Source organism: Necator americanus, chromosome II (genome assembly GCF_031761385.1).
Source record: "Necator americanus strain Aroian chromosome II, whole genome shotgun sequence".
Lineage (NCBI taxonomy): Eukaryota > Metazoa > Nematoda > Chromadorea > Rhabditida > Ancylostomatidae > Necator > Necator americanus.
Window position 1 is genome coordinate 37,564,635 of NC_087372.1, and position 23,834 is coordinate 37,588,468.

Below are 23,834 nucleotides of genomic sequence, written 5' to 3' on the forward strand. Positions count from 1 at the left end.
ATTCTATTACAGGTGAAGAGCTAAATTTACTTCAAATCTCCGAGCTCCCGCAAGTCTGGTGACGAATGTTCCTTAAAAATAGGACAATAGAAGTATTAAGGTAAATTAGGAAAAAAGATTTATTTCAGACACAAAACATCACATTTAAGAACTCAGCAGATATTGTTGCAGCTTATTTTCTATAGTGTTTTGAGTATCCCTGGCATGGACATCGTATATTTTGGGAAAACTTTGACCTCTTTTTCACAGAAATCATCAAGAGATTCTAAAAAGCGGTTTTACTTCAAGCGCTTTACTGTCCGTCAGCGATGCATTTTATGATGGTAGCTAAGGACACTAAGAATTTATTCAATCTCACATCCACATTTTGTTGTACACCAAATACACCTACGGACTCCGCCAGAATTCGATCTTTCTTGGCCGTTGTTTTGTGCATCGCTGCAACACGACACTGCTCGCGTTTTGAAATGTCGGTTATTTTCCACCGTAACGCCAGTACTCAAAATAGTTTCTCAAAATCCAAAATAATAATAATACGATAAAGTTAAAGCTATGTTTCAATGATTTCGACCACTCTCTAATGCCCAAGGAAAATCGATATGAAATGAGGGCTTGAACTAATCCAACCCAAATTTTGAAATGTGGACACCGCGGGGGCAGTGAAGTAAGTCGTCAAATCATGAACTTGAGGAATAAAATGTTACTGGGAGCTCACAGTAAAAAATAAAAAAATAAATATGAAGATCTGGAATGACAATCAGATTTCGACTGAAGTCTCGAAGCCTGCGTTCTCCGTGTCTTTCTTGTATCGATGGTTCATAAGCGTCACTTTAAACAAGAATTGCCATCCATGGATTAGCCGTTCCGATGAACCTCAACAAATTAGGGGATTATACGAGAAGCGGAAACCTGCGTCCGCTTCCCGTACTGCCTCATTAATCCCATGGGATCTAATAGCGCGTACATTCCGATGTCAATAGTGCGGCACATACTCAAGTCGAGTCTACGAATTGATTTCAATTGCAAAGCTGCTTTTCATTTATTTTATTGTTTACCGTTTCATTACATTTGTAATGGTGTTCTTTCTATTACGAAAAGTACATCTCTTACGGGTTTAGGCTAATTTGAAGGGAATTCCCAGATCCCAGAGAAATGACGCCTTCGATCCTTGACCGTTGGTGGTTCCGAGCGTTTGCTGCCGTTGCACTATTCTTTCTATGCCAACTAGGTTTTATTATTTCTAAAGTGCAAAATCTGGATGAAGAGAAGATTACGCTGCTAGCAGAGGTTAGACCCCCTGTTTCCTCTTCTGTCCACATGTTTTTTTTTTCGTTTTTTTCAGTTTTGCTGGCAGTACGTTTGATGTTTTGTTTGTTTGAGATCCAAACATTGGAACGAAAAAGGGATGGACTACTTCTGGACATCTCGAATAAAGAACGTGAAATTTATCGACTAGACAGAAGAGAACAACAATTAGAGGTCTTGTGAGTTTTTTCTTCGTTATTCCATTTGTTGTGTGACGTCGATGTTGCCCCCGTTTTATCGCGTAACAAGTTGCATCGTTGGGGAAACGAAGTCATGCCAGGCTGCTGTACATGCGTTTCTCTGGATTACTAGTTGTAATTGGGCACTTCATACTTGTGAACAACACTCTCACCCCCTACCTGTACCTCGAAAGATCCGAATAAATTATATCTGCTGCATGTAAGATTTTCTCCACGTATAAGTGATTTCTATTTGTTGACTAGTGCTTAGCTGCTGACAGAACAGCGGTGAAGAGGTCGAAATTAAAATATCATTTTGAAACTTGTAGATAGGTACGGTACTGGGAAGATATCGAGAACGTCATTTCCGAGCACAACGTTTTATTGGTGGTGGTTTTTATTGCTTTCTCGCCTCTTTTTTTATCTTCTTGGGTGAAGTTCTGAACAGAGGCGGTTTGTCATTAGTTACTGAATTCGACTGTGTAGATTGCTACAAAACAAGATCTTCCCTATCTTTTAAGAATTTTTATTGTATACCTTCCAATACTTCGTTACTTTATTTCTCAACGAGCTTATGGTCCAACATCTCAGATTCGATATTGTAGAGTTCGTGATCGTTTGAGTCTTGTGGGTCCGGATAGGAAGAATGCTCCTATGATCTATTTCGTTACTCCTACCGCTTTTCGACCTGCCCAAAAAGCTGATCTCACAAGACTGTCCTATGCTCTCTCCCATGTTCCAAACCTACATTGGATAGTGATTGAAGACGCAGATTCCGTTTCGGATAGTATCGCGAGGATACTGAAACGGTAGAGTATTAGATTATTACTTTACACATTGACTATTGCACATTAACGAAATCTATACGATTGTACAACTTATTTTCATTGTTTGTCATGTTGCTGTGTTGCTTCCTGTTTAAATTCCTAATGCAAGACGTGAATTTAGATCCCGATTGCCTCACACTCATCTAAATGTTAGAACTCCGACGAACATGAAGATGAAGTTTTCTGATCCAAGTTGGTATTTGCCTAGAGGTGTACCTCAACGAAATGCTGCCTTGTCTTGGATAAGGTGAAACTATCGTATGTATTTTCATCGAAATTGGTTCACATCAACTTCGATTCAATATTATTAGTTTATACAGTACACATTATGAGTTTATTTAAAGGACGCAGCTCTCGCGAGCAAAGACGGGAGCAATTTATTTCGGCGACGATGATAACACATATGATTTGCGATTGTTTGATGAGATCCGATCGATAAAAGTTGTGGGAATTTGGCCGGTTGGCATCGTCGGAGGTTTGGTGGTGGAAAAGCCGTTATTAGCTGGGAATGGTAGGTTGTGCAGATTTTGCGGCTCGCCTTTAGAACGCGGATATCATACGACATTTCTGTATACTACAATAATCTAAAGTTATCGTATCCCTAGGAGAAACTAAAATAACTTCGATTTCATTTCTTTAGGTTCAGTAATAGGATTTAACGCTGTTTGGAAGCCGGAACGTCCATTTCCCATCGATATGGCTGCTTTTGCAGTAAACCTTACTCGTGTTATTGCAAACCCCAAAGCTTCATTTTCGTATGACGTAGCAAGAGGCTATCAGGTTTTCTAGCATATTCTCTTCTGAAATAGTAGAACTGTTGTGATGTTTTTTCTTTTCAGGAGTCGAACTTTCTGACCGGTTTAGGACTATCACGATTGGATCTGGAACCGAAAGCGGAGAATTGTACTCGTGTTTATGTGTGGCATACTAGAACCGAAAAGAGCAAACTCTCAGAAAGTGACTGGGCAAGAATATCATCTCAAGATAGAAATTTATTCGACGACTTAGAAGCTCATAGCTTGGGGTTGTAGCCCAATAGCTCATTAAGTTTTGATGAAATTCCAGTAGGAATCGAAGGAAAATTTCTATGATAGCTTTTTATCAAATGAAAAAGCGTTCCCCAAACTTCTGCTTCATTCTTCCTGTAATCTCTTCTCCCTCAAACAAGAGGTTAGTTAGTATCTCATTCTCGATTTTTTTTTTTGAACTTCGAAATTGTGTTTTATCTGTGTGTTAACTGTGACCGGATGTACATGAATTTCTCACGAACTCATTTACTTTACTTTGTTAATCTCCAGTATTTTCGACGATTTTGAACAGTCCGTTCAGAGAATTCTTTGAAGAAATGTACATTTATAGTTGTGTGCTTTACATATGTATTGCCCAGTTTTTTATGCAGGATACATTGATACAGGTATTTTTGCTCGCCATTTTATTGGTTCTGATTGTAGTCTACAAGGTTTATCATTAACTAATGCATTCTGCCATTTCTATTGTTACAACTACTCTAATTAGTTTTGTTTGTTGATGTTTGAATCGCCATATTGCAAGAGATTTATACGCTTAAGCATTCGTAAACGTTTTCTATAATTTGCATCATTGTCGTAACATTTACGGGTAGAACAGGAATGTCACTTTTGCATAAAACATCAAGGTACATTGTTCATAATTTAGTCTTAGTTTATTTTTCTTGGTGGCTATAAAAACTTCAGTATTTGCTGTTCAAAGTGTTTGTGAATGGTTGTTTGCCTTATAGATATCGACGACCACTATTTATTTATTTCTGATAGATTTTACGACTCGTACGGTATCAAACGTGTTTGTTTATTATAGACGCAACTATGGGAGAACGAAAAGGTCAAAATTTCTACTATCCACCGGATTTTGACTACAAGAAGCACAAAAGTTTAAATCGATACCATGGCACGCATGCACTACGTGAACGAGCTCATAAAATATCGCAAGGGATTCTCATTATTAGGTTTGCCATATTTTTATACTTCAGTTAAATATTATACATGCTCTTTTACATTATCAAAAAGCATTTTCTTTATTCAGATTTGAAATGCCATTTAACATATGGTGCCTTGGTTGTAATAACCATGTTGGTATGGGTGTACGGTACAATGCGGAAAAGAAGAAAATTGGAATGTACTACACAACACCATTGTACGAATTTCGAATGAAGTGTCATTTGTGCGATAATTATTTCGTTATACGAACGGACCCAAAGGTCAGCTCATGGACCAAGTAAATAACCACTAAGACTTGAAAGAAATAGAGCAATTGAGTGCTTTTTTTTCAGAATTTTGACTATGAATTAGTAGAAGGATGTTCACGGCAAGAAAAACGATTCGAGCCATCGGAAATCGACCAAATTGATACTTCGGATAGCGACTTCAGTCACAAATTGGCTGCGGATGCAATGTTCAAGACAGAGCATCAGGAGGAGGTACATTTACTTAGCTTGATAAATTTTAGGTTGAGATTTAAACGATAAACCAAATTAAAAATATCACTTGCGCTCGGGCATACATTTAGATCTATTCAGGATAAAGGCAAAGCGACCAACGAAGAATCTCGCATGGAAAAAATTGAATGGGTTCAAGAGAGGCTTCGAGATGATTTTGCTGCAAATCAAGCTCTGCGAGCACAATTTAGGGTATGAAGACATTTAGGTCAACTACAGTTTAATCGAAACTATATTCTTGAAGTTGTATAGCAGAGATCCAGTTAAAGGCATTCTAAATGAATATTCAAACCGTTCATCAGCTTTCTTTTTATAGCCGGTGGAGGCAGAGAATTTATAGAAGGGTAGAAACATTGTAGACAGATTTTGTTTCGTTTCAGAAAGAGAAGAAGGAACTCACCGAAAAGCGAGCTCGCGACGATGATCTCCGCTCACGATGTTCTCTGAGCATTCCTCTCGTTCCAGAAGATCCACATGATAAGAAAGTGGCCGAGATGCTAGCACGATATCGAACAGTTAAATGTGAGCATTTTGATCTTCTTCTATTATAGGGGATTTCTTTTTCCATGTGACATGAGATGTTTGTCTAATGCCTTCTACAGCATATGATGAACGTAAAGAGGAGCGACGGAAGGAAATCACTGCAAAACGGATATTCCCATCAACTTCTGGACCATCGACATCATCTGCTGAGATAACCACCCCTTCTTCAATCGAGCGCTTGAAAAATAGCATACGACGAGATCGTGATCGAAGAATAAATGATAATGTAAGTGGAGGAGGGAGTTACGATATTTCAGTTCTATTTTTTTTTCAAATCTATACCAAGTTTTAGTTTGAATCCGGACCGACTCCCAAGAAATCGTCTTTGTCGCTCGGAGTTGTACGAAAGAACATAAAAAGGGAGGTGGACGAAGATGAGGAAGACGTGATGGTGGATAGTGTTGTGGCCGTGGACTTGAAAGATGCTAAGAAAGAGGAGAATGGCACCGTCTCAAAGAGTGGCCTCGTTGCTGATTATGACTCATCAGGATCAGAGTAAATTCATGTATTCACTTCAGACATATAATAAAAAATAGTAAACTGAACAAATCAACAAGCAAAACTCAACAATAAAGGACAACAACGGTGTACCAGTCAGTACTGAAGTTATTTCTACTTTCTGAAAAACAATCAATCAATCAGTGACTTACTCAATCATACTTTCTTTATAACAAATATATGCTCGGTAAGTGTGTTCAACGCGAGAGATCTGCTAATGAACGACGGCCACATACTTTCGACCGTCCAACGTCTATTTTCACTTCTTTTTTTGTGAAGTAATCGCAGTCATCCGTCGAATATATTGTACCGACTCAACATATTATATCCTTTAACTATTCACTTCCAGAGCTCGATGATCTACTGCCAATTTTACAAAAACATAATAGTTTTACGTCCCCTCCTAGCTGCGCCCGATTAGGGTTATTTCGTAGTCACAAAGACAGCAAAATCACTGGGATGATAATCGATGCAAGCAGATCAGCACCATCTTCAAATGAAACGCAATACGTTAGGTCGACACAATATGTTCAACGGTGACTACTTAGTACAGTTCTAGTTCTAGGAAATTTACCTTACTCATCCTCTCAATTAAAAGAATACAGTCTCCTCAAGTCATTTACAGTTACAGTGAATAAAAAAACTAAGGAGGTGTACTTATTGGAGAGAAAAAAAAATGAAAAAATACAGGGCTATGAATGGAAGTGAATACCGGCTTTGTTGAAGGTGAGAAGAAGAGCAAGAAACTGCTCGATGCTCATTTTTCTAGCACGTTTGTCGGCAAACCCTCCTTCTGCTAGGGTGTTTTCAATTAGCTTCTTAACGTCAAAGTCTTTAGGGATTGGCTGAAAGACAGAAAATTTACACAATGATAATAAATCCATCACTGTGAAGAACATTTGATTTACTGCAATAGAACATATAGAGACAAAGGGAGCCCATCGGTAACAGTATTTAGAAGAAAAATAGCAATTAAAAGGGAACACAGACAGAGAAAATGCAATATTCGTAGCTAGGTTGGTTCTAAAGTCATTGTATAGGCCAGCAGGCGTTCCAAAACCTCAACGATTACGAATTGCGGTAAAACGTGTTGGTGCATCCTTTGGACATTTGGATCTAATATAAAGTCCACAGGTTTGATACACCAGAGACTTTATACCAGGTCCAAATTCAGGTTTTTCATTATAAAATAGAAAAGGTATTTCAAGAAGTTCGAAGAATCCAAACTACCTAACTTACCTTATTTAATAAACTGCACAACTTCTGGTAATTTTTCTCTATCAGCTCAGCTACATTATTTTGTTTGAATATTGAGAGCAACGTTTTGTTTTTCCTCAGGAAACATAAACGAAGCATGCCTTCCCATTCCTAAACAAACGTATCGGTACTTATTTCGAAGCAACCACTTTTAATCATGAAAATAATAAATTTTACATCGAAATTAATTGGGGGTGGTGGATTTTTTGGCGCAATACGTACAACAGCAGAGTCTACTTTCGGTGGTGGCCGAAATTCAGTTCTTTTGACCTTCATGAGGTGCTCAACCTGCAAGAAATCATAGAAAAAACCAATGAAAATGAAATCATAGGAATCAAAACTATTTCTAAATGTTGGCAAGAACGAAAATTATTACGAGGAAAATCAGTAGAAACAAACTTTGGCAAGAAGTTGGACATTAACGGATAATCGGCAGTAGTCCTTGTCACCAGGTTTTGCTATCAGTCTGTCGGCAAACTCTTTTTGGAACATCAAAACAGCGTATCTGAAATCCATCAGAATGCATCTAAGGCACTATATCTGAGTAAAAAAATATGTTATTTATATAGATGCTCCAGCAGAAGCGTCGAAATATCTATTTTTATCAAAAGAAGAAGAAAACAAAAACTGCACAATAATGCTTTAAGACTTTATATTCCTCTGCTCAGAAGCCCCTAAGGTCATAACGCAACGGTACTACTAAAAAAAAAATGAAAATGTGGACGACAGACAAATGCAGACAAATGAGTTATTACCTTGGCAAAGGCCTTTGCAAGAGTAATTTGAAGACGAATGGAGAAGAGATCTGATAAGGTAAATTCGCTACACAAACATCGAAAAATGGCCATTCAGTCTTCATGACATCACCAGGACGAACTTCGAGTTTATTTTGAAGCGGTCTATAAAGTGAAAACTGATACCTAATCATCGTATTAATTAGTTAGATAGTGACTCACGTAGCCATAACACGTTTCTTCAATTCCGCAATCATTCGAGGGTCAATCTCACAAGCGATCACCTTTTTTGCGCATTCAAGCATCTTCACCGTCAAATTACCAGTTCCAGGACCTACTTCAAGCACAGTATCCGTTGATTTTAGAGCGGACTGGAAAGTGTACGATTGTTGAGGAACTAATTGAAAATGTGTGATGACGTAGGAGTTCCAAAGACCTTCTCAATTATTGAGTTGACGATTCCTGGATTTTTAAGAATGTGTTGACCTTTGTCCGTATTGAAGGGAAGTGCTGAAAAAAGACTATCTGTGTTTTATTAGGCTTCTCCGGAGAAAATTAAACACCTTGTGTGTTGAACGCAGCAGTGGGCTTCTTCGTTTTCTTCACTTTCACCATATCTAAGTATTAAATAACAGATTACAAAAACAAAACCTTCAAGCACAGTTCTCTTAACACAGAGACCGAACGAAAAATCGGAGAAAGCAAAGTGTCAAAAACAAAAGCTAATCTTAACTCCGAATAAGATCGCGTCTATGGATTTTGCGTCATGGAGTTCATAGATAGTTTCCAGTTTAGTTCCAGTTTATCAGCACAATCATTGCAAAAACAATGAAATAGACAGTTTTTCGACGAAATAGCTGATCTTTTTCTTCCACACTGTGCAGTCGTCGCGCGCTTTATGTGAGGTTGCGTCCTACATAAAAATTAAAAAATCATTCAAATCATTTCATTTTATCGCTGTTTTATCCTCTCTCTTTGCGTACTTCATTAACGTCTTATTCTTGTTTAAGATTGAAAAAATGGACAATATACATCTTCGAATGAATATGGCAGAAATGGCATTCCAACATGACGAAATCATCGATGATATGGAGTTTGCGATTCGTAGATTCTCGGAATGGTTAGATCGCTAATTTGTTTTCTTCTCCTAGATTTATTTACTATATAGGAAACACTCGCCACTTCCTTTAACTTCAGTTGTGATCAGTTGGTCCCTCATGTAATACGTCTGATGAATTCACCCATTGAATCAATACGCGCTTCGGCTTTTGGATTTGCTCTTGAGATTATCAACCAGAAGCCTCAGGTATTTTTATGGTTCGTTTGCACCTCGTTCTGGTACTTTTTGCTATTTCTGGAGAAGGATAGCTTTTTCACCGATATCTGATATTCTTTTATATTTTTGTGGTATAGGGGAGTCAATACGACCCGGAACCTGGTACCGATTTAAGTCTAAGACTACTTATATCCTATAATTTCTTATTTATATCCATTTAATGTTTGACTTTTGACGTAAGTTTTTTTTTCAGTGCTAAAGTTCAAGTCTTTTTTGCAGACCCGTACACAACTCAAGGAAGCGTACATAAATAAAATACAAAGCAACGACCTAGATGTTTCACGTCAAGCTATCACTTTTCTGCCAGATTTCGTTAAAAATTGTGTCGGTGAGCAATATCTAAGAAAATAATTCTTGTACACATTTATTCCTTCACGTATTGTCGCTAGAAGAGGCTTTTTGACGAAATTCTCATTTGAAATTTTCCAGCCTATGCCGATGAACTCATTGAGGCCGCCGTGAACTGCAGCACACGTAGAAATGCCCTTAACGATGTGAATGATTACATAGTCGAAGCAATGACCGTATTAGGGCAACGAAGTGAAGAGGATGGTCAAAACGCTGATGCGAAGAAGGAGGGGAAAAAAGGAATTCATGAGGATGGAGAGATCAGCTAGAAATTACTGCTTTCGTTTTGTTCTTCTTTCTAGAATCATGTACGGGTACGAGTCATAATTTCTGCCCCTTCAATATTGTTGAACATAACTTTTCAAGTTGAGCTTTACTATTTGAAAATGTATCATATTATATAATTATGCTTCTTAAATTTTGCACCTCACAATGACTACCTTGTCTTACTGTCGGGTTGAAAGTGTTAGTTTACGGTGCAACATAGCGTAAGCTGTTACACACAAGCAGAGCAGTTTTCAATCGCTCGCAGCTGAATCCGAGTGGTCATTGTAGCGCAGATGATTGATGGCCTCCAGCCTAATTGCATTGCAGACTCAAATTAGGGTCCCGTAGTGCAGACCCCTACTGTGGATCCGTCGGAAGCACGACAACACAGCAGCAGTAGGAGCACTCCGGATTCTGAAAGGGAACAGAAGCAACAAAATTGAAGTGTTATGCGACAGCTGTTTCAATAAGTACGGGGGCAGTTCAATAAGTACGTCATAGTATTGTGGCATTTCCTATTAATACAGCTGGAAGAGAACGGGTGTAATGCAGACGGTTAGAGGTCCCGCTGTCTGCACGATCGATCAGAGGTTCGTATCCGCCCTAGTGCTTACCAAGCCCTTCATCCCTCCGGGGTCGATAAATTGGTACCAAACTTATTCGGGAGGATAAAAACACTGACTTGATTCATTGGGTACCCCCGCAAGTCATTGTATAGACTAGTTACACGTTCGATTCTGAATTGAAGTGTACGTGGTGGCGCATCCCAAGCGGATTGATTAACGCCAGACACTTTATCCACATTTTATACAGCTGGAAGATGATGCAGTTTTTGCACTATTCGTAGCGTATAAACTGTTTCGTAGGAGTATTACTTTCAGATATTTGATTTATGTTGTATAACTCCCTAAGAAAGCCGCAGCAAGGTTCGTTAGATCATACCCTTTGCTTTGATTTGAATTTGTTACCGCTAGAAAGTAATGTTTGCAAACAATTTCAAGATATGGAATTTTAGGACTATGCTGTCGTAGCAAAGTTCTGTGTATTATTTCTTTAGGACAATTTCCGTATATGTTCAAGTAGGACATTTGATTTTAAGTGTGTGTTGTGATAAATAATATGAAATAATAAGTGGAAATGTTGTTAAAATTTATAAAATTGGAGACTGAAATCTTTGTAGAGATTTTACGATCTCGTACGAGCCAAACTATTCCTCTTTATTTGTAGCTATTTAAAAAAAGTGAAACCGCTGATGATTTCTTCATAGTGTAATGTTTTCAGAGATAGTTTTCCTAACATTTCTTAGTGCTATGACATATATATGTCACCTCGTTTTCCTCTCACACATTTTTATTTCTTACATTGAAGTTTGGAGTCAGTACAAAGTGAGCATAATGTATTTTATAGCTTGAGTTAGTAATGACATAGACGTATAGTCCTACTATACATCTATATCATTACTAACTCTGGCCAGACAATACTATGCTTATGCTGAATATGTTTAACGTGGATAGCACGATGCTGCTTGTGGGAACTTCTGAGGTGAGTTTTTCAAGGGGAGAAGGAGCATTCGTCGATTTTTCCGCTGTTGAATAGATTCGGTATCGACCGTACTGCAGGTAAAATGATTCATATTTTACTTTTTTTGCGATTAGTTAAAGAATTCAAACGCTATCGTTCAGGAATCTTCCATGAATTCATAGTGGTTCTTATGTCGCTTTGATTTCATTTGTGCGAAACTTTCGGGAAGTGTTGTCGAACAGAAACGTTGAACGTGCGAAACCAGGCGGTACACTTGGACAATCAATCATCACATTTTTCTAATTGATAAATGATGTATGATTTTTGGTGGCTAGCAACGAAATATTTTTGCTTACTTTAGCTGGTACTGACATGAACAAACACCGAACTTTAATGGAGACAAAACGATAGATGTGTAATAAAACCAATAAAGATTTGCGGAAATCTCCGCTGAGACATTTGATTAGACACATTTGATTACTGTGAATTGAAGAATCTTTGGCATTTTTTGTTTAACAAGAATGATGTTGATGTTAACATCTCTAGTCAATCGTATCGCGGCAAGAAATTGCAAATTTATTGCTCGATCACCATCAGATTTTTGTGCATCGGCGGAATCGTTGCGAGAGTGCAATATTGCAGCGAAAAGTTTGGTGGATTATGGATATGATTGATCGTATATCGTGTCTGTTTGTTTGAGTTAAACACAGGTGGCAGTAATCGAAAGCAAACATGTAGTCCGATTATTATAGTGCTGCATTTATTACACCGCTAAGAAATTTGTGGATAGTGAAGTAATCAGCCAGGACATAGTTTTACTCTTTTCCCATCTTTTCTATTGCGGAGAATATTCTTAAAAGATGTGCAGTGTTCATAGAAGAATGCAAATACATGTTTTTGGCTACGAAAAGGAGAGAAAAGAGCAAGGGAGGTTGCCTGATTCTCGAGAAATCCTCTTAGATATGGTTTTTTTTTTGCTGGTCATCTTTATCTGGAGTAAGATCATCTACGTTTTCCATGTAAGGATGAACAAAAAAGAACCCATGTGTGGGAAGTTTTCTCGAGAATCGGGCAGCAGCAGTGTCCTCTTCCAGTGACTCCCTTTTCCCCAAAACACTTGTGAGTTCTACAAGCACCACCGCTTGGTTTACGAGTTTGTCCAAACTTGTCCATCCTACGTTATTTTTCAATCATTTTCCATGGATTACAGAATTAAGAGTTTATCAGTTCACTGAAGGTCTTGAGTAGTTGTAGAAATAGTCTACATTGGAAGTAGTTCTAGCCGTGAATGCCTTTACCTCAAAAACTGATCCAAAAGTCTTAGCTTTAAATCTAAAACATAGTAATCAGTAGGAATCACACAATCATTTCCTTCCAAATTCTCAGTGGCAAAATAACAGATTGGAGAAATGATGTATTATCCATTTCAATGGCTTTGTGCGTAGGTGCATATAGTTGGAATTCACTACAGTTCGAGAAAATCATGAATTAGGTAGCTACGACGGAGAAAAAAGCCAAATTAGACAAAGGATACCCATCCGCTAATCCTCAGTGCAGAGAATATGGAGTATGTCGAGGCGACAGCCAATTCAGCCCTCAAAATTAGCGTCTGTTCGGACACATCCAATTTATTTACGACATATTTCGTATTTATTTATGTGCGTATGCACTCAAGGTGCTTCAGAGCATTGGATAAAACAACTTAGAAGAAAACAGGACAAAAAAATGAAAGAAATACATATATGTTGTGCACAGAAGTTTACCAACGGACGAGGAAACAGTCTTTGGATTGAAGTCCTCATTTTAGAGTATTTAGTTTTATAGTAGATAATTAATAATGAAACATACCAGAGAGTATTCCAAAGCTTTATCTACAAACCCCCCCTTTAAAAAGGGGGGGAAAATTTTAGGGGGGCGGTCTTATTTCTGGAAGTGAATAACTAAGTTAGTCGGAGCCCTAATACCTAAGCATTAGCCTTAAAGGATCTATTGCGTGTAAGCTGAAGCTATTAAGAGAAAAAAAGAGAAGATATAGTTTCCAGAAACAAGAGCGAGGCCAAGTACATTTTCCTCCAATAAGAGAAATGTATTATCCTACAGACGGAATACAAATTGGGGAAAATGTAGCTGGGGGGACTCATTGGCGCCCTTATTTTCCGACATTCTAACTTACTTTTTTTCTCTTAGTAAGTTTAGTTCAAATGTCATAGAACCGGTAAGACTAATGCTTAGGCTTTAGGGCCTCGATTAATTTGATTATTTACTTCGAGAAATAACGGCGCCACTGAGTGTGCCCCAACTACATTTCACCCATGTAAGTTATGTGTTTGTATTGTATTTTATGAACAATGTCCACTTTTCTTAGCCGGGTCCCATAATATCCCGAGAACTCGATTAATTTGTTGTGGTCGACGCGCCTTCTGTCATGGCAGCTGCACCGGGCCGCGCGTATCGATCGGGGACTGGGCGTTGTGTGGGGCGGTCGGCCTCACTCTTTCCATTGACTTCCACCCGATTCAGCGAGTTTCTCGCCGGTGGTCGAGTATCGTTCTCATTTCCTTTTTTCTCTGTTGCTTATTTGGCTTTATATATTTCATCTACGGTAAGTACTAATAATAAGTAATAAGGTTAGTTAGATGGGATTTTTCCTAGACAGAACAAGATCTAGTACTTTCAGAGATCTGTGATGAAACGATCACTAGAACTAATCTGAATCTAAAACTAAATCTTTCCTTACTAACAATCTGTGGTGAAGCAAACAGACGTCTTATGTGTTTTATTGTGGGTCTGTAGCGGCGGTAGCAGAATTTGTTTCATCGGGGAAAAATTCCGTCTTACTCACTCCTGCTAACGAACCCAAACAAAAACGTCTATTTCCACGTTTCATTTGAATTTACATATTTATACGCGTCACCGTTCGTATGGAGATAAGCTAGGTCAGATAAGCGAGAATGGTTTTCAAGTATTTTCAATGGTAAAACGCTCTCAATCAGACATTCTACTTTTAGGGTAGGTCTTTTGACGTTAGTATTAAGTTAAGGGTTGTTGGGATAAGAGATTAACGATGTTGTGATCTCTCTACGAAAGATAAAGGTAAATGAGTGATTCAGGAGCTTGGACGTGATGATGCCCAATTTCTTCTCTGATAATCTTGAAAACGCGTGTGAAGCAGCCTTACATGAACCTCTTTCGCAACTTACTAGGGTTATTCAGCTCTCAGTATATCCACACAACGTATTAGAGGTAGAGTCGGGTCAAAACGACATGAAGCACGGTGCATTTGCGTACGCGCTCGAAACGGTGCGGTGGAGGCAGTAGTTGGAACCGAGTTGGCCGCTACGCTCCGCCGAAGCACCTCGAGAGAAGTCCCCTACGCAATTGCGTACGTATTTCATGTCGTTTTGACCCTACTATATAGCCGTTCGAAACGACATAAAGCATGGTGCATTTGCATAAATGGGTGCGCTCGATACGCCGCTGTGGAGATATGGTTGGAATCGACGTGGGACCGTCGCGAACTGCAGCAAGAAACGGTGGTAGCAGGGGTCCCCACTCTCTCCACCGCACCGCTTCGAGCGTAACTGCACCGTGCTTCATGTTGTTTTGACCTTACTATACCCTAGCTGATTGGGTGCTGCCGAGAAGATAAGACTAGTTAAAACAAGTTATACAAAGGTTGACCAAAGGTCAAGGAACCCTAATGAAATGAGTGACCAGAAAACAGCTTGAAGTCAAGCTTTCACTCGTAAGAAAAGAAAAGGAAGGACATTTAACGGTAGCGCTCGTCGATAGTGATTGTGGTGATATAACTACTAGGATCCAGTTCTTCTTTAAAATCTAGTGCTTATGTCACCGAAATCACTATCAACGAACACTGCCGTTAAATGTCCTTCCCTTTCCTTTCGTTCGAGTAAAAGTTGGTATTCAAGCTTTCTCTGATCATTCATTTCGTTGCATTTTGGAGTTCCTGGATCAATGGTCAAACTTTGTGTTTTAACTAGTCTTGTCGGCTGCAGCCACACGATATGCGTCTGTATTAAGGTCACAACTGTAGTCATATATGACTGCGACGAGGTGCTGAAAGAATCAGAAGAGAAAAAAACAAAACAAAAGTTGGTCATCACCTTCGATGGCCGCTGCGTAAACATTAACAGCAATGACGCGTGCTTTACGTCAGAAGTCGTGTTTTCTTTTTCTCCCGCTGTTCTGAACAATGCGATCGAGAGCGAAGAACAATTGTCTTAGAGGACAATTTATGTTTCTTTCCAGAAGCGGGGCTTGAGTGTTCTGTATAGAATTGTCATCTGTTCTGGTTAACCTTGGTACATCGCAATTAGGCTGTTACTGAGACCTATCGCTCGTATGGTCATAATTACTCTTGTGTATCCTCCCTTCTAGTTTCATCTGGTGTCGTATTTTATAATGAAGAAGCCACTTTATAGTGAAAGAATCCTCTATTGAGTTTCTTATATTGTATGCATGCATTTTTGGGGGACTTCAGCCTGCCTATCCTATGAATTTTATAGGCATCCTGTCACGAAATCCATGATGTTGGAATCCCTGCTCGAATAAATAGAGGTACTTCGCAAATTTGAGGGTGTTCACCTTCTCTCAGCAATTCACAAAAAGGAGCGTGAAGCAGCTTCGTGTGACCTCGTCTCCTCGACGGAAGCTTTGTCTTCGTTCAACGTCCTCAATCCAACTGAAATATGCAGCAAAGACTGCCCACACTCTCACGATCGTAGACGACTGCCGTAGTTCTATTGTCCGTAATAAGTAGTATCGTTAGGGAGATCACAAGTTAGATGTTTAACACGTGTTCTTCCGGAATACAAGGGGGAATTGAGCGCAATCTTGCTCATACTCATGAACTACACTTCTCTTCCCACCTGTTTCTGGAGAGGTTCTAACATTATCATTCTCCCGATACGCTCTTTTATGTTCAAATTAAAAAAAAAACGGGAGAGAACTTGAAAGGGGATCGCTTTTAAATGTGTTCAGATCAGTTTTGAGTTTTGAGATGGAGAAGTCGTTTTAGAATAGAGAGATTCGTTGTTTTAAAAGGAGTTTTTCTTCTCTAGCTTGAGTTTATATATGAGTAAGTCGGGATTGAATGGATTTGGTTAAGTTGAGTAAGAAACATCTGGATAATACTGCTTGTCCCATCTCTGTCACTTGAGTTAAAAATCGCCAAATCTATAAGGAAGCTTACCTTAGGAATCGACAGCTACATCGAGTTACCTAGGAAGGTCTCTCCGTTTGTCACTCAACTTACTACCTAACTTCGTGGTCAACATTCACCGATGCGGTATCCATGGAGAGCTGCAAACTCGTCTTTTTGTGTACGCTGTGAAGCCACTGCGCACCAGTCGATATTCAACAACTAAACGCATTGACGTATTTTGCTGATGGGACTCCGTGGGCAGTTTAACATATAATGTAATATATGTGTTCATTGCAGCAGCGTCCTGTTTGTTCTCTTTCCTCTTTCGATAGTGTTTAGTGGATGTGAATAGTTTATGGTGAAATGTGGAGATTCTAGGACTTAGTGCTGCTCAACCAATATTGTAAACAATCTCCTCACTAATCTGCTGAATCGCACTCTATAATACACATGATGGAGGGACTCATGGAATGAGTTACTGAAAAAATGTCGGATCCAAGCATATCGTCGGCAGTTTGGACAACGACCGATTCGAAATCCAAATAGAATAGATGACGTGTATAAGCTGAATGGGAGGTGGATGGACGAGTTCGGACATATCAAACATATCTGGGACAGTTGAAGAATATTGATGTTCTTGCTGGTCATAGCGATAGCATATACTTCTAATGCGGAATGTGCGAAGGATTACACTATCGTCGGCACTTGACTTCGCACTTGTCCGCCGCGCATCTGCTCTTGTCTTCCTCTTTAATCGGGTCAAAACGACATAAAACTTGATGCGGTTGCCTAATTGGTTGTACACGAAATGGTGGAGTGAAGCTACAGTTTTTGATCGGTGTAGGATCCTCGTCAGCTCATATCGACTCTGCAGGACGCAAGCAGAGTTCACAGCGGCGCGATATTGCGGCGGTCAACGTTCACGATTGAACGCTCAATAACCACCTTCGAAGCCACAGATCGCGCCGCTGAGAACTCCGCCGGCAACCTGAGTCGCTGAGCTTCAGGTCCCTCTGACCCGATTATATCTTGTTCCAGTTGTCGTAGGCCTTGCAAACGTAGCTAGAGACCTCGGAGACGTCTACGTACTATTTCTTCGCTATTGTTTATGTGTCTTATTTTTACCATTAGTTAAAAATCGCTGAACTTCCAGTATCGTGTGAGATGAACCAGTTCTTATTGTGTTGTCGTTCCACAAACATCCACTTTAAACTTCGTTTATTAATATTACTGTTGCTTATTTCAGAACAATGGGTGATTCTTCTTCTTCGACGGGAACGGGAGAGAAAAGAGCGCATGAAACTTCATCAGACAGTCCGGATATTAAAATTGAAGCGGAATGGAAGAGTAACTCTGTCGAACGGTCAGACTATGTTGTTGTGGCCGACAGCAGTGGTAAGTTTCACCTTCACTAACCTTCTCCTATTTGACTGTTTGTTGGTACAATTTTGAATCTTAACTTCAAACATTGTAGGTGAAGCGATGGAATTACCAACAGCACCGGATAATTCTTTATATATGACTACACTTCAAGCCACCTATCCTGGTGCAACGGGAATGAAATATAAGAATCCTAAAACGGGCGCTTTACGAGCTGTGGCGTAAGCTATTCATTTTCTTGAAGTTTAAATATCTGTCTTTTCTATGTAAAACGCATCTGGATCTCGTGAAATTGTTTCACGTATAGAAGCCTGCACTTATATTTGCCTGGAAGGGCACAGTGCGCATTCAGTTGACGTGCATTAGGAGTGCAGAGGGAAGAATTACTTTGTGTTAAACAGAGAAGATGTGTTGTATGCAAGAATTATTGCGGTAGATGCGTCGCTGTCGCGAGGGCAAATATAAATATTGGCCTACACTTGTAAACTTTGTGATCATATTGCTCTTATCAGGGTTGATGCTACGGGCACGAAACTTCTACCTCCAGTTGATGGTTGGGAGGATAAGGTATTCACTGTGATCACATCAAGCTCGCGCAACGATCGAGGTCGGTGAATTTTCCTTGGGAAATTTTTTTTGCATACATCGTTGCTTTCAATGTGTACGAAAGGGTTGTTGTAAATGTTTTGGAAGTGTTTTCCTTGAAAGAAGTAATGCTTCTATTCTTCACTCTCCCCATAGAGATAGGAATGTGTGCGGGTCTGTATGTTCTCGTTGGCGAGCAATAAGCTTTGCAAAAATTATTGAATCATTAAATATCCAAGCTGAGAGTTCCCGAAGATAGTATTGATCTGAATCTTGTTTTTTGTTTTTTTGAAAAAGAGCGCGTGCGGTGAGAAAAGGTGGTGTCTAGGATCGGATGTAAGTGTGAAACGTCGGAAGATTGGAACAAGTGATGGAGAGTCCGACAGTGACGGTGAGGGTCGAATTGGTCGGAAACGTGCCGCGGACTCTCGAGAGACTGCGGTCGCCGAACCACCGCTACCACGCCGACCCGTTGATCTCATCGTACTCGGCGTGAATTACAAGACAACTGACGAAGGATTCAAGTCCTACTTTGAAGCTTTTGGTACAGTGGTGTTTTCTGAGGTGAGTGTGGAAACATGAATGTGAGTTCCGGTGTATTGTGGTTTTTTATTGGCAAGAGTTTCGTTCTGAATGTGTTTCGAAGCAGTTGTACGAGGCCACACGTTAGTATTTTGAACAATATATGTGACAGTTTCTCACAAACACTTTTTAATTGGAAAGTGCCATGATCCACTTTTGACTGTAAATTTGGTTGCGGGAACATTAATGCGGCAGAAAGAAAATGTACTGGACAAGAGTTTCTTTTTTTATGGCAACCGTTGCAATTCGTGTCAGATCTTTTTTCTTGGGATTGCGCAATCCAGTTTCTTAATGTTCACGCAGAAGTCTCTCTTGTGCTTCTGTGATGATATGTGACTCGAAAAAACCACGCTTTAAAATACTACATGATACTGATTGTTTTGAGAAACGTGATCAACTCAACTTATTGTTCAGTCTTATTTTTGGAATGGGACACTGAAATTCGGGAAGAAGCACATGTAAAGAGCTAGGTGTTGGGTTTTAGGAATGTTCCTTCACAGCACAAATTCCAATTTAAAAGTGAGAGAATTATTTCATCATCAGGGGATTAGAAACTGGATGCTTTTTTCGACATGGGAGCTTGAAATGGGTGCGATAAAAACTCTCATCGATTTACAAGATATAAACAGTATAAATTTTACCACAGTCCCGAAGTAATTGATGAAGCACCGTACAGTATGTGCTTTTTGTTTGCGCTTTCATTTTAAAAGCACTTCGTAGAAAATGGTGGAATGAATCTGAATTGTTAGGTGAGGTATGAGTGCGACTTGTACAGCTGAGTCAAGTGTGTGTTAGTTGCTTTGGAGTTAATTGCATGTTGTTTGAGGGTGGTAGGATTAATAAGTTCATGGAATTGAGGTCCCTGCATTTAGATCAAACGTACCCCAGAGGGTTCTTCCAAAGGTTTTGGCTTTGTACAGATGAGCACAGTAGAAGAGCAAGATAAGGTTCTTGCGACCGCCAGTCACATGCTAGACGGTCGCCGATGCGAAGTACGAATCCCTGATCAGAGAGTAAGTAATTTTACGTCTGGGATAGAGACTAGGAGTCATTTTTTGAAAGAAGTCCAGCGAAAGTTCTGAATTTCAGCACGATATCCATGGAAATACACCTGGTGCTAGCCGTGCAGTGGTTCCATCGAAAACGCTTGTGAACAAAGTGTTTGTTGGACGCCTTTCAGAGAAAATCGAAGCGGATACCTTGCGTAGCTTTTTCGACAAAGAAGCAAAACAAATCGTGGAATCTGCATCTGTAATTTATCTACTATCATTAATATTTTTACTTCCTTTCATCTATTCTCCTAATTATGATTTTCTTCAGGTAACCGACGTATTTATACCGCATCCGTTCCGAGGTTTTGCTTTTATTACATTCACACATTCCGAAGTGGCTGATAGACTGGTGAAGTACGATTCCTGTTCCGATATTTTCTGCAGTTTGGTGTATTCGACAAAGTTCAATTCTAATATATAATTATTTAGAGCAAACAATTTTGTGATTGATGGAACATCTGTGAGTGTTACACTAGCTGTTCCACGAGAAGATCCACATCAAAACGCTGCCGGGTATTTCAATGACTTTGGCTTCCCATATGGATACGCTAAAGGCGGTGCTGGATTTGGAGGAGCAGGAATACCAAATAATGGTCACTATCCCGCTCGGGTTAGTTGTGCAATTTATTTTTTCCTTAAGATATTTGCACAGAGGTAAGAGAACGCCGCCAAGAGGTGGTTCGCGCGATGCAGATGCCGGTACAAAAATACAATACAATATAATAAATACATAGGGGGTAAAATATCGAATTTCTTAGTTGCGGCAGTGTTTATGTGATTCCTTCATTTTTTATATAGCATGAAAATATGTGTTATAGGAGGTAGCCGTATAAAAGGTGCAGAAATTTATTAGGGGTGCATTCGCTACTCTATGATTTTGGTGACTGCCGACCGCAGGAGCCGCATTCACAAAGCTTAATCAATAGTCACGCACTGCCGCTTACGCAGTTTCACCGAAAGTATTGGTCTTGCATCGAAGTCGTCTTACTAAATGTTTGAATGTAAAGCTGAACGTTTACTCTCTGTAGAATGCGAATTCCGTCTTCTTCCTACTGGAATAATCCACTTGGAATGTAGCCGAAACTATCCACATGGTTTCGACCGAAAATAGCATACTTTGGCGACTCAAACTCGGTCTTTTTTCAAAAAAAAAAACATAAGTAATGGGAAAGTTAATTTTTGTTGTAAATTATTTAAACTAACAAGTTGAAGTACTTTCCAGGATGTGTTCGGGTACAGTCCTCCTCCAGGAGTGTATAGCCGTGCTCCATACGATGGATGGGTTCCACCGCCGTCTATTCAAGGCACACCTCGATCAAGCCGAAATGGACCACCCCTTGAACAACCATGGTATCGTATTATCCGCTAGTGGAAATCGGCCTTTCTCACACGTATCATTTCATCATCACCTTTTTGTTGCACTCGATTTCGAGTTATTGTTTTTGGTTGTCATTTTACTTGTTTTGAGGAAGAATCAAATATTCGTATTTTCTCTCTCTAGTAGATATGCGCCCACAAAAACTGTAAAGTGAGTGTGCTGTGGTGGGAAGTGAGGAATTGGGGACAATCAAAAAATTGAGCGTTTGCGAGCGAGAGAGAGAATTCGAATCAAATTGGTTTACTATGCGGTTGTTGCTGGTGTTTGTATTAGTGTCAGTGTTAATTAAACAGAACAATCAATTATTTTCTTCGTCAAACCGAATAAATTTGTTAAGAACAGTTTTTATGGGCATATATTTACACATCATGAATAATAGAAGTGCAGATACATATAAGTTTAATAGCCACAATTAAATTAAAGCGTGCATAGCAACAAAAATGGCGGAGGATAACTACTGTAGCATGAATATTTTGTATCTTTTAAGTATTGGTAATAGTGTTGTGCTTCGAAGTGGTTGTGCGCAGCGAACACGAGCACTAGCGAAGAAATACTTTCTACAGTTTCAAGTGCGACAAGTGCTGAAGAGTAATGTTTAGCCCGTGTTTGAGTCAACTCCGTTCTAATGAACGAGTAGTTAGTTTAAAACAGCGTAGATGAATTGTCCTTAGCATGCCTACCTTTAGTTTCTTTTCTGTTTTGCTTCCAAGAAACATCACTCTCTATTGGAAATTTTTAATTTGGTTCATTACTACATCTATATTATCAGCTGCTGTTGCAGTGGGTTTGTTGTTAAATGAAAATGTGAGTTAGAGTTTCATGAAAAAGGCGCCGACTCACTGGAATCAGAGGAATTAAACTGAACTCTTGCTATGCTTCTTTGTTTGGTGATGGTAGTTATGTGAAGGTTTCGTCCAATTCGTTTTGTGCATCCTCTTTGTGAACTTGCGCATTGAAGTGTAGATTTTTACTCTGCTTATTCATGTATCTAACATTGGAAAGAGTTAGTTTTTTTTAAGTGTACGAAATCGATATCATCCATCTATATCGAAAGAAGCAGCTTTCCCTGGCCCCGTACCTCCCCAAGGCCCATCACCGGTTGCTCCACCTCCACTAGCATATGTTTTCCATCAAAGGGATGGGTGAGTAAACTGCTACTCCTGTTTTGTCAGGTTTTAGAGCTTTATTAATGACCGAAATGTTGCAGATTGACGGGCCAAGCAGCTTCAAATCAAATAGCAAGTGGTTTGGATGCGTTAAATTTAAATCAAAAGAATCCAGAATTATTAAATGGTTAGTTTAATGCTGATGAATTCAATTCAAATAACTAAGTTCTTTATGTTTTTTGTTAACTAATGTTTAGTTTTTTTTTTCAGCTGCATGGAGTGCGTTCTTCAGTACATTAAATAACGGTGGAGCTTCACCGCAGCCACGAAAGTGGTAGATTCATTCAGGGTTGAAAAAAATATAATTTGTATTTTAATAAGTGTTTTGTTGTGTTCAGTGGACAGTACATCTCAATGATAAATAAATATGAAAGAATTCCATTGTTTGTTTCCACACGGATTTTAATTTTTTTTTTAAATGAGTCTTGTATATGTATTGCTCTAAGAACATGAGTATAAACACACTCGACGGCAGTACAGTCGAAAGAGTTCGATTTGTAGAGAAGGAAGCAAACAAAAACAAAAGAAAAAAGAAATAGAATTAGCAGTTACGAGCAATTTGATACAGACAGTTGTGTGGAAAAAGAAAAAAAAAGCGGAGAGAAGAGCTAGATCCATATTCTTCCGAGTTTTTCCTGCAGAGCAAAGATAAGGGGTCGATAATGTTGCCATTTTCATAACATTACTTACTTACCATGGAGCGCCGAAGCGTCTTCTGAAGTCCGGAGCGGATGGATGTCTTCTCAATTTTAACAACAAGCCTTACTTACAGTGGACTTGCAGGAAAGTTGACTCGCAGTAACGTACCGGACAGGAGATCGATGAAGAATTTTTCGACTGGGACTGTCTTGGTGGTTGTGGATGCAGGAGGCATAACGTCCTCACTGATCCGTTACGCACATGTAGATCAAACTTTGACTGGCGATAGCTCTGTACATTTGCTGCTTTTGTAGATTTCTTGCTGTCTTGTAGAAGAAATGAGGTACACAAAAACCTAAAGGGCCTTCAGGGCGGAACTCTCTACGAATGCCGCATTTACACCTAATTCACCTATAATTGTAAGTATTCTGATTGAGATGATGTATGGATTGATTAATGAATGAATCTGTCGACTGTAGATCATTGAAAGTACGAGAATTTCGAAAATGTCACCTTTTTATCTGGTCATTCACGGGACAGGTCCCATCCATTGTTCTCCGTGTCGGAGTAGCTTTGTTCAGCCTGTATTTGATAATGCAAACT

At 39.3% G+C, this 23,834-nt stretch overlaps 4 protein-coding genes across 8 annotated transcripts; 3 read left to right on the plus strand and 1 right to left on the minus strand.

Moving 5' to 3' along the window:
* Window positions 1-65: 65 nt before the first annotated feature.
* On the plus strand, window positions 66-5,823 carry RB195_020684 (uncharacterized protein; the record flags this gene model as incomplete). 3 transcript variants are annotated; one of them, XM_064189088.1, is made up of 14 exons in its annotated part: window positions 1,153-1,287; window positions 1,381-1,484; window positions 2,090-2,293; window positions 2,433-2,558; window positions 2,656-2,822; window positions 2,952-3,091; window positions 3,151-3,268; window positions 4,145-4,292; window positions 4,370-4,544; window positions 4,617-4,763; window positions 4,863-4,973; window positions 5,162-5,303; window positions 5,384-5,550; window positions 5,617-5,823. In XM_064189088.1, 14 exons carry the CDS (start codon window positions 1,153-1,155, stop codon window positions 5,821-5,823), a joined length of 2,091 nt encoding a protein of 696 aa, XP_064044969.1. The 3 variants fall into 3 exon arrangements, with proteins under 3 accessions (XP_064044968.1, XP_064044969.1, XP_013298323.2); XM_064189087.1 differs by lacking the exons at window positions 4,145-4,292; window positions 4,370-4,544; window positions 4,617-4,763; ... (2 more) ...; window positions 5,384-5,550; window positions 5,617-5,823 and adding an exon at window positions 66-100 and having other exon boundaries at window positions 1,131-1,287; window positions 3,151-3,342; XM_013442869.2 differs by lacking the exons at window positions 1,153-1,287; window positions 1,381-1,484; window positions 2,090-2,293; ... (2 more) ...; window positions 2,952-3,091; window positions 3,151-3,268 and having other exon boundaries at window positions 4,153-4,292.
* Window positions 5,824-6,514: 691 nt separating this feature from the next.
* On the minus strand, window positions 6,515-8,428 carry RB195_020685 (uncharacterized protein; the record flags this gene model as incomplete). Its single annotated transcript, XM_013442870.2, has 8 exons — window positions 6,515-6,667; window positions 7,062-7,190; window positions 7,257-7,367; window positions 7,479-7,584; window positions 7,835-7,978; window positions 8,036-8,184; window positions 8,250-8,323; window positions 8,377-8,428. The coding sequence occupies 8 exons, from the start codon at window positions 8,426-8,428 to the stop codon at window positions 6,515-6,517; spliced, it is 918 nt and encodes a 305-aa protein (XP_013298324.2).
* A 404-nt stretch (window positions 8,429-8,832) lies between these two features.
* On the plus strand, window positions 8,833-11,487 carry RB195_020686 (uncharacterized protein; the record flags this gene model as incomplete). Of its 2 annotated transcripts, XM_064189090.1 has the most annotated exons (6): window positions 8,869-8,933; window positions 9,011-9,119; window positions 9,369-9,477; window positions 9,579-9,701; window positions 11,321-11,383; window positions 11,447-11,487. In XM_064189090.1, the coding sequence occupies 6 exons, from the start codon at window positions 8,869-8,871 to the stop codon at window positions 11,485-11,487; spliced, it is 510 nt and encodes a 169-aa protein (XP_064044971.1). The 2 variants fall into 2 exon arrangements, with proteins under 2 accessions (XP_064044970.1, XP_064044971.1); XM_064189089.1 differs by lacking the exons at window positions 11,321-11,383; window positions 11,447-11,487 and having other exon boundaries at window positions 8,833-8,933; window positions 9,579-9,766.
* A 2,769-nt stretch (window positions 11,488-14,256) lies between these two features.
* On the plus strand, window positions 14,257-22,870 carry RB195_020687 (uncharacterized protein; the record flags this gene model as incomplete). Of its 2 annotated transcripts, XM_064189092.1 has the most annotated exons (13): window positions 14,257-14,294; window positions 17,696-17,844; window positions 17,924-18,050; window positions 18,342-18,436; window positions 18,743-18,978; window positions 19,869-20,009; window positions 20,086-20,247; window positions 20,317-20,402; window positions 20,478-20,658; window positions 21,271-21,398; window positions 22,446-22,568; window positions 22,634-22,719; window positions 22,803-22,870. In XM_064189092.1, the coding sequence occupies 13 exons, from the start codon at window positions 14,257-14,259 to the stop codon at window positions 22,868-22,870; spliced, it is 1,620 nt and encodes a 539-aa protein (XP_064044972.1). The 2 variants fall into 2 exon arrangements, with proteins under 2 accessions (XP_064044972.1, XP_064044973.1); XM_064189091.1 differs by lacking the exon at window positions 14,257-14,294 and having other exon boundaries at window positions 17,700-17,844.
* Window positions 22,871-23,834: the final 964 nt, after the last annotated feature.